The sequence below is a fragment of the Scomber japonicus genome, chromosome 9 (genome assembly GCF_027409825.1).
Source record: "Scomber japonicus isolate fScoJap1 chromosome 9, fScoJap1.pri, whole genome shotgun sequence".
NCBI lineage: Eukaryota > Metazoa > Chordata > Actinopteri > Scombriformes > Scombridae > Scomber > Scomber japonicus.
The window spans coordinates 22,432,508-22,442,272 of NC_070586.1; the positions used below are offsets into that span (position 1 = coordinate 22,432,508).

Genomic DNA, 9,765 nt, shown 5'->3' on the forward strand with positions numbered 1-9,765 from the left:
GGAGAGCCGTCACTCTGTGTTCCTGGACTGCAGGGAGTCCTCGTGCTCTGATGCATCAGTGGCACTGACCGTCCCTCTGAGTGCATCACACACAGCCAGCTCAAGCTCCCAGAGCGGCCCCACAGGTCACTGCCATTAACCCCAGACTCCTATAATTTCACTCCCTGGCTGTGAAGAAATATTTTGATAATATCACTGTGTTCCTGAAATTTACTGAAGCAATGCTGACATGTACACTACAGTAAAACCACAGAGCAGATCCCACTTTGCAGAAGCAATTTCAATATCCAGTGGTTATGTAATTTAGCAACGGAAAAACACAAGAAAACTACTGGCATAGAGGGACAGGTGACACCTATCATCAATTTTTGGTTACCAGCAGCCTAAACTGCACCTCTGGAACTGTTTTCTCATTTAAGGCTTAAAAAAGCAGTAGATGTCTGCATGATGGTTATATTATAATTAATCAGTTCCTTCTTTCAACAGAGCCACACAAACATGCTCACACAGATGTGTTTCCATCACTTCAGAGGACATTATGTTGACTGCATCAATCAATAAGTACAGAGTTTTATCACTACTTTTGTTGACTGGACATGGACTGCTTGGACAGCCAAACATTAAAGCAAAGGTCCTCATTGAGGACTGAGAATTTGGTTTCACTTGGAGTGAATATTTCAGTATCAAGATATTTATTTATGGTCAGATAGCAAAATTGCTAGACTGATGTGGCAGCCATTCATGCAGTGAACACAGTCCTATTAAGCTGAAAACTGATAGTAGCAGATGTCATTTAAAAAAAAAAGTTTGACAACCACCATTTATATAATCAAGACAACTTCAGCCAGGTAGTTGCTGCCTGAACTGCTGGTGCAGAACATGGTGTGGAGTGAAGATTAAACCAAGAAAATGCAAAGAGGTAAATAATAATCACAAAAAGGCTACAATGCTGACTAAAAGACATGTAACATGATGATTACTTACCAGAAGTAAAAACATCAAAAAGCATGAAAACATTTTTTCAGATGTAGTATTTACTGCAGTGATGATACATTGCATAGTCAGTAAATCTACAACTATTATGTCAATGTAGATTACACTGCAGATTCTTTTTTATTATTATTAATTGACTAATTGCTTGGTGTGAGAGAGTGAATAAATGGTCATCACAATTAAAAGCCAAAGTGATATCACTAAATTATATTCAGTATCTACAGAAGGGGGTAAGAGGGAATGTTTGGCATATTTTCTTGGAAAAAATACACTTTAAAACATAATTAATCACAAATCAAAAAAGTTGCAGATTATTCATCTGTCAGTCAAACATCATCAACACCTGACCAACAGCATTTGACCATGTTCACCAACAGTTGGTAACCCCGCGGACTTTAGGACCTTGAGGATCTGCCCTGTGAGGACGGCCTTGTTTTTGTCCGTTACGTTCATGCATGTAATCATTGATTGTGTCTATTGTGACAGGCCGATTTACCATCTGTAGGGTCCCATGGGACTGATAGTGCTGTCACTGCAGCCTCCCTGTAGACTTTAAGGAATTCCCCTTTAATATCCGGCTGTAAATTTAATCTCCAACAGGTTTTACCTTAAAGACTTCACCTGCTTATGTTAACTCCTGAAATACGGCACTTCATCACTGGAGCACAAAGGTTTTCCTTCAAAGACCTCTATAGGCCTATAGAAAGATTTTTGTCATTTCTGATGTTTTATCAAATTGTAAAACACTTTAAAGTGAGACATGGATGCCACCTGGAGAACCATCACTTTAATTTCCAGTCATTTAAATAATGGTGAAATTTAACTTGCTTTGACCCCCAATGAGCTCCCATAAGGATAAAAAGACGAAGGAATGCAAGAATCAAATAGGCACATAAAGACAAAGTAAATCATCAAACAAATGAGAATTCTTAGAGCTGCTTTTCCTCACAAATTTAAGTGGGCATCAATCTTTTGAGACCTCCAGATATAAAAATAACAACAACAAAAACCCAGTTAGACTCTATATAGGCTACACAAGCAAAAAAAGATTTCTCCCATAAGGTTATTTATCATTGCGCAACTGAATGGAGCACATAGCCTAAAGAAAACCAGAAGTTGGAAATGAAGTGATGCTGGAGTGAGGAGGTGTCATAGTAGGCTGGCAACGAATTTCAGTACACTGATCAATTCAGAGAATAAGAAATGACTGTCTTCTCGCCATTCTCTGTTTTTTTTTTTTCTGGAGTAGACTTGCCACTGTGAGCCTTTGCCGCCTCCTGCTGCAGCCCCCCTGCCCTCCCTACGCGCCTCCCCGGCTCTTTTTCCCACTACTGAGAGGAGCAGGACGCGGCCACAGCGGCGGGAAGCAAATTATCTACAAGCACTTCCCTAAAAGAAAAAAAAAAGTTCACACTCACATACACAGATGCCACCACAAGTAGCGACTCACATCGTCTTAGACCTGAACGAAGGAGCTCACTTGGAATAACCTGACAGGAGCACACTGGAGCAAAATGGATATTTCATTATTATTCTTCATCATTTTTGTTTAATTTAGGTGGTTTTTTTCTGTTGCCTATGTTTCGCACGACCTGGTTGAACTATTTTAAAATACTTAACTTTTTCTTTTGCCATACCAGTCAAATTCATTGGACAGAATATAGGCCTATAGGCCCGTGCTGATGTATTTAGTGTTTTATTAAGACACACCTGTTCCCCTGGAGCCACCAGCGCAATAGGAGACAGGAAGATAAAAGATTTAAAAAAAAGTGCAATTATAACTTCTCATCTCTTTAATAATAAACCCATAAGAGGATGTCTGGATGGAGTATGGTGTGATTTTTAATCCAACAAGCTTCGCGTTTGTCTACTCTTGGACCCACTGGAGGAGCGCACTGCTGTGACACAAAGCAGCCACAATCCTAGAGAAAACATTCATCAAACCTCTGCTTCTTCTTTGGTGCTGCACTTACAGTAGGAAAAGTGTGTGTGGATATCCCCGGGACTGTTAACAGGCACTGCATTAACAGCAGCTGTCAAACTCATGGGATCCTCCTCCTCCTCCTCCTGCGCCCCGGGCGACTGGGAGCTCTACTGAGGTCTCCACTGCGCATGACAGAGCGCTGGACAGCTCCAGAGAGGGAAATTTAAAAAAGGGGTTTGGAGAATCAAGTGCAACACAGTGAAATACAGTACAGGGGCTCGCGACCGGCTCATACATCCTTCAATATCTTCCAAAAACAGGTGATTTATTTATTTATGTATTTCTCTCTTCCAGCGTCTTTCTTCGATTGTTAGTTTGTGTGAGCTCAGTGACATTTTTTTGATTGAAGTCTTTATTCTTAATTTCTTTGTGTGCAGGAGATATGATGATGAGCCATTTACACCTACAGGCTAACTTAATGTGACCTAACTGTTATGTAAACATTTGAACTGACTGTCTGTCTATATATGAGCGCTATGATCTCTTTTTTAAATTCCATGTATTTAAAAAAAAAAATTAAATTCGCTTAATTAGGGTGAAGGGAGGGGGGGGGCGCATTCAAATTGTTGAAAAGGCTGCAGACAACAACAAAGGCATGTATAGGCCTATTATTATTAAATTATAATTTATTTTACATCTGCTTATCCTTCTCTGAAATCATCACTGAAACCTCAAAATTGTGTTTAAAATATTTGCCTTTTATAAAAAACAATTGTTCTGCCTTTTTTTTACTAACTGAGAAACGGTTTGGTCAAAGTAATGTCATTCACGTTGTAATAAGTTCTTCTACATAGCTTCAAGATCATCTAAAGTGTGTTTAATTTTTTTGATGTCCATGCAGAGGTACCACACATCCCAGGAAATGATAGAAGGTGGAATTACATCCAGGATGTCGGGAATAATTGAGAATGCTGGGCATCATCCGTCTCCACAAGACTACAGGTAAGACTCCTGATCCAAACCATGTTCAGCTTTATTAGGACCAAGACTTACTGATTCATCTTGGGCTAAACTATTTATCTTTTTTTTTGTTGCATATTGTCAAAAAAAGATAAAACGCATATCTCTATTAATCAAACCATTTCAGGTGTTTTTTTAAAAGAGTCATGGAACAAATGATCCAATTCCACTCTGTTCCGTCTAAAGGTAGATTGACAGCTCTTTTTGTGCATGGGGGGGTTGCATGAAAAAGAAGAGAGGAAAAAAAATCCTGAAGAATAAATGATTTTCAGACTGAATGGATCTGTCAGAAACCATCAGCTCTGTTTACACTCCCGCTGTCGGCACACGGAGAGCCTGAGCCTCTTGGCCTGCCGGCTCAGGGGGAGACGGGGCCGCTCTGGGTCACCAGTATGCACAAGTGGCTCCCAATTAGAAGCAATGGGAGGGAGGGATTGAAGGGACAGAGGGAGGAGGTGCAATATTTAGTGTTGTTGAACCTCTGGGAAGGCTCGGATGATACATGGAGACACCAGCTCAACATGTTTTGCATCAGTGAGCAATTTCTACGCTGCTGGTAGTACAAGGAGGGGAGGTGGGAACACCCCCATGTGTCATCTATTCTTATGTTTTTATCAGTATGTACTGGGCATTCATGATGGATAAGTGCAACCTTCAGTAGAAATGGGAAGAAAAAGTATAAAAGAACACGTACAGCAACTATCGACTATGCTTTAATGTTTTATGCAACACAAAAAAGAAGAGTCTCTGCAATTGTACCTTTGTAATGTTTTCATTTGACATTCACTTGTAGATGATTGAAAATAAGTTATTCACCTTGTGAAAAGTGAAATAAAACTCACAGCTGCTAGACAGCAATAACAAGGTTCACCAACTTCAAAGCTCCAGCTGAGATATTGTGATACTGTGGAGGGTGTTCAACTTCACAATGCCACCTGTCCGCCTCAAAAGGACCATCAGCCTGAATCATTTGCTGGCGCATGCAAGGTGTTCGAGGATGTGTGCTGATTCTTGGCTGCAATGATGTCATGTATTCAGACGGCAGACACAGAGCCCTGACCTCAAACTACATTTGCACCCCCTCTGGCCCTAGGCTCCGTTGATTTCCCTGTGTAGGGAGGGGGTGGGGGTGGAGGGGGTTGGGGGGGTTGGGGCGGCAGTGAGGATAGAGGCTGGTAAGGGACAGGGAAGCAGATGGCATCCTATTTGTCCCTCTTATGTGAGGGCTGTCATTCCAACAGATTAATGCAAGGGCTGCGTAAAGAAAAGAAACGACAGAGACAATCAAGGAAGGGTCTGGAGAAGACAATAGAGCCACGTGCCACTGGGCAGATTTGTCGTTTGGGACACAATAGGTGATCATTTTTCAATAGACAAGGCCAACTGTTGCAGGCAACATGTGCTGCTGTCCCATGTTTCAAACGATCTCATGCGTTGTTTACTTATGATTCAGCCAATGGTTGCCAGACTATGGTCACCTGACACAGGGTTGATTTTTTAATAGGAGATTTGGTGTGTGTATGAGGGGGGGGGGGGGGGGGGGGGGGGTTGTACTTCTACACTGTCCAAGACCCACAAAGTAACTGAATAGTATGTGTTGTCATAGCGACCCCAATTACTAAACCCCTGTGCAGTAAGTGTGTGTGTGTGCAGAGGAGACTGAAGAGGATTCAAGAGGATTCCTCTCTTTTCTTTCTTTCTCTTCAAGGTTCACTGCATAAAAGACGTAATAGCTGAAAGCTGATTGGCACTGGCAGTTCACTGGTTAAACAAAAATCCTTCTTTTAATTCAGTTTACAGAAAATAAAAAATAGCATGAATTATACATATATAATTATGGATTTAAAACATCCATTACTGAAAACATTTGCTATTTTGATTTTTTTTCTTCATATTTTCATAATCTGCAAAGAAGGATAAACCAAGAGAAACAAAGATCAGTGTGCTGTTTCTTGTATTCCAATCACAACAGATGATTTTCTCTGAATGGAAAGCTTGTTTAACTCCCTCATTGTTGATTAAAACTGTCACTGCTAAATAACACTTGTAGTTAATCTTCTTATGGTAAATCCTGGATGGAATGACTAATACACGGCTTCTCTCAGCAGCTTTCATCTCTGTTTCCTTCAGATTCAGACTCATTACAGTGGTTTTGACTTTGAAGGACAAAAAAACGTTCTATCAAATGTTTACATTTAAATTCCACTTCTGGTCTATGTGTGTCTGAGCCAACAGCCGTGTTAACCCCCACAACCACCCCTCCTCCTTCTCCTCCTCCCCCCCCTCCTCCTCCTCTCTTCAAGGCTTCTGACCACGGACCCCTCCCAGTTGCGGGAGGAGGACCTCCCCGGGGACCTGCAGTCTCTGTCATGGCTCACCTCTGTGGATGTTCCCCGACTACAGCAGATGGTTGATAGCAGAGGCCACAGTAACGGGCCCTCCCAGGGCAGCTTGTTGGAGCAACAGACAGGTGAGGTGACAAGAGGGGACAGTGCAACATTCAAAAACCTCATCATCTCTCCCATTGGGTGAATCATGAGTTCTGGATTTCTGGCCTCTGCAGATAGAAAATAGTGTTAAATTTGTCAAGGTTCCATTTAGGGATCAATAAAGTTTGACCTTATCAAACTACACTTCTGGTGACATATTCTGAGGTTTGAGAAATCACCTTTAGCTCAACCCAGTGCAATGCATCCAATAGCCTTTGTTGGTCAAAGTGCAAAAACAAATACTTGATTTCTGTTCTGTTGAAACATAACTGTTTGTTTGAAAAGTTTATTAGGAAAATAAAATTTTTCCTTTACATAACATTACTTTACATTATTTTCTCAATTTTTCGATTAGTTGCTCGGTCAGAAAATGTTAAGAATTGTTTCTTATAGCCCTTAAACCCTAAAATGTGTTGTTTTGTCCCAACCAACAGCCCACAACTCAAAGATATTCAGTTCACTGTCATATATAACTAAAGAAGCCAGAAAATAATTTTTTGAAGAAAAAAATCACTAAATTGATTATTCAATTATCAAAATAGTTGCTGATTAATTTTCTATTGACTGACTAATTGATTAATTGACTAATCAATGAAGCTCTAATCAAGAACCACTTGCACATTTCTGTCACTGTGACAAAGAAAATAGTTCACTTAGAGGTAAAGAAGCCGTTCTTTTTTTTGGAGAGGCAGCTGTGTTAGAGACAATATCTGAAAACCTCAGAAACCACACCACACATATTTAGAAGGATATAAAAAAACACATTTGTTTGAGTGCTTTGTGTTATTGGTCGAACTTTCCTTTAATCTAAACATCAGTCTGGCTGCTCCTCCTTACAGCTCAGCTAAACAACATGACGATGACAGCGGGTCAGGGATCCATGCTCCACCTCCAGAGCAACATGCAGCACAGCCCCCTGGGAATCAGCATCATCAACACCCACAGCGGAAGTGTGAGTTTTAGCAGCTTTACAAAGGGAAACAGTTATATGTTGTGTGGTGCTTATTATGTTATTTAATGTCAAATGTTAATCTTTCACAGATGTCTCCATTCTCAATGAGTGGGCTGCCCTCACCCGGATACCAGTGCCCTACCTCAGTCTACCAGCCCACACCCCAGCAGGTGTACTCTCTAACCCAAACTGGACAACAGGTAACGGAGTTTAAGTAAATAAAGAATCTGATCAATAGGGAAACTAAAAATGATAAAGTCCCTCATAACTTTCTTCTCCTTTATCTCTTAGTGTTCAACTGGTGGGCTTTATAGCAATGTCTCTTTCAACAACCAAAGTCTGTTTACGCAACCTCGCCTGGCTCCACAAGACCAGGAGCTACAGCCCAAGTCTTTCCCCAAGCCAATCTACTCCTACAGGTCAGACCTCACTTACATGGCTGAAATCAAATCAAATATTCACCTAAATTAGTTTATACTCTGCTTTGAATGACTTTTAATTAATGATTTTTTCCCCTGGTGATTTCTTTTCTTAGCTGTTTGATTGCCATGGCTCTGAAGAACAGCAAAACTGGCAGCCTCCCAGTCAGTGAGATCTATAGCTTTATGAAGGAACACTTTCCTTATTTCAAGGTATGATCCTCTAGTAATATTAAACTGAAAAGTACAAAAAGAGATGGTGTAGTTAAAGGTTGTGACAGTATAAACTACTTTCCCTGCAGACTGCACCCGATGGATGGAAGAACTCAGTTAGACACAACCTGTCCTTAAACAAATGCTTTGAGAAGGTGGAAAACAAGACGAGCAGCTCTTCCCGTAAAGGCTGTCTATGGGCGCTGAACCCTGCCAAAATTGACAAGATGGAGGAAGAGATGCAGAAGTGGAAACGCAAGGATCTCCCAGCCATCCGCCGCAGCATGGCTAATCCTGGTGAGAAATTTATTTTCCTAAATATAAAAAGGTCTAATGTTCAGCTGAGAGGCAAGACAAGCTAAAGTTTCTTACTTATTCTGATAATCTGTCTTTGCTGCAGATGAGCTGGACAAACTGATCACAGACCGCCCCGAGAACTGCAGACGCAAGACTATGGAGCCGGGCATGACACGGCTGCCCAACTGTCCAACTGGCCTCCCACTGCCAGTCCCAGTCCAGATGCAGCCTCAGCCTATAGTAACCCTCTCCCTGCCATGTTTACCCATACACCAGCACCACCAACTTCAGGCCCAGCTACAGGCTCAGGCCCGGTTGGCCCCCATGTCCCCTGCTCCGGCCCAGACACCCCCCCTCCACACAGTCCCTGACCTTTCCCACAGTCCCCTCACCCAGCACGCGAGCAAGCCGCCAGATGACTTCTACAGTGTACATGGTGACACTCACACAGAGGTGGATGCACTGGATCCCAGCATCATGGACTTTGCCCTTCAAGGTGAGGTTTTGAAGTCTCTTTTTTTGTTCGCTACAGTAGATTATACCATGTTGTTGCAGCAGCACACTAACCCTCTCTGTCTTCTCAGGTAACCTGTGGGAGGAAATGAAGGACGACAGCTTTAACCTGGATGCTTTGGGCACCTTCAGTAACTCACCCCTCCGACTATCAGACTGTGATTTGGGAACGGCCCACCTTCCTCCTGTCTCCAGCGGAGCAAACCTGCCACTGTCAGACGTGCAGGTGACGGGCCTCTACACCTCATATGCCTCCCAGGATCATCTCTCTTCCCAGTACATGGGCACACCAGCCACCAGCAAGCCCATCGCCCTGCTTTAAAGCAGCAGAACTGTCTCGAAAAGAGTCGGCACAACTTGTGTGACTGTCTGTGGATATCTGTGGGCATCAGCTGAAGAAATCTGAAGGTTTATTTTGAGCAAATCACCTGGGAACTATCTGAAGAAAATGCTTGAAAATAATCTCCCCACATACATTCCACAAGAAAACAAAACTGGTGATAAAGAGGCTGCTGTAGGAGAAAAGTATGTAAGACTTAAAATACCTAGCTTTGCCAAGCAAAGACTCAAAGTCTGTGTAAGTACAAACACTCTTGATGGAGAAGTCAGTTAGCATCTGCCAGTTTTTCTACTGTTCACTCTGCGTTTTAAAGCCCCATCATACTGTAGCTCCCTGTCTCTTGTCTGTTGTATCGTGCTAGACATTATTGCTGTGATGTTTTATTTATATTTATGAAAAAGGCAGCTGGAGAAGGTGATGACTCTATCAATCTTTTGCTGTATATATTTGAATGTTTCAAAATGCTATTGCCACAGAAAAGCTTTCTTTTGACTGTGTTTACCCACCTCGCTCCAAAATGCCACCGTGTGCCAACAGTAATCCAGAATTTACACATTATTCTTCTACACACGATGATTAACATGCCTAAAAGTCAAATGCATATT

The 9,765-nt window shown here is 41.9% G+C and overlaps 1 protein-coding gene across 1 annotated transcript; it reads left to right on the plus strand.

Moving 5' to 3' along the window:
• Positions 1 to 3,821: 3,821 nt before the first annotated feature.
• foxn4 (forkhead box N4) lies at positions 3,822 to 9,554 on the plus strand. Its single transcript, XM_053325244.1, has 9 exons — positions 3,822 to 3,919; positions 6,241 to 6,407; positions 7,266 to 7,378; positions 7,468 to 7,578; positions 7,670 to 7,797; positions 7,914 to 8,010; positions 8,100 to 8,307; positions 8,411 to 8,803; positions 8,892 to 9,554. Exons 1-9 carry the CDS (start codon positions 3,840 to 3,842, stop codon positions 9,140 to 9,142), a joined length of 1,548 nt encoding a protein of 515 aa, XP_053181219.1. The 5' UTR covers positions 3,822 to 3,839; the 3' UTR covers positions 9,143 to 9,554.
• The last annotated feature ends 211 nt before the right edge of the window (positions 9,555 to 9,765 follow it).

Coding starts and splice junctions, on each gene's coding strand:
- foxn4 (XM_053325244.1), top strand. CDS start 3,840: ATGATAGAAGGTGGAATTACATCCAGGATGTCGGGAATAATTGAGAAT. Junction 7,579..7,669: donor TAACCCAAACTGGACAACAG/GTAACGGAGTTT, acceptor TTTATCTCTTAG/TGTTCAACTGGTGGGCTTTA. Junction 8,308..8,410: donor CCGCAGCATGGCTAATCCTG/GTGAGAAATTTA, acceptor TCTTTGCTGCAG/ATGAGCTGGACAAACTGATC.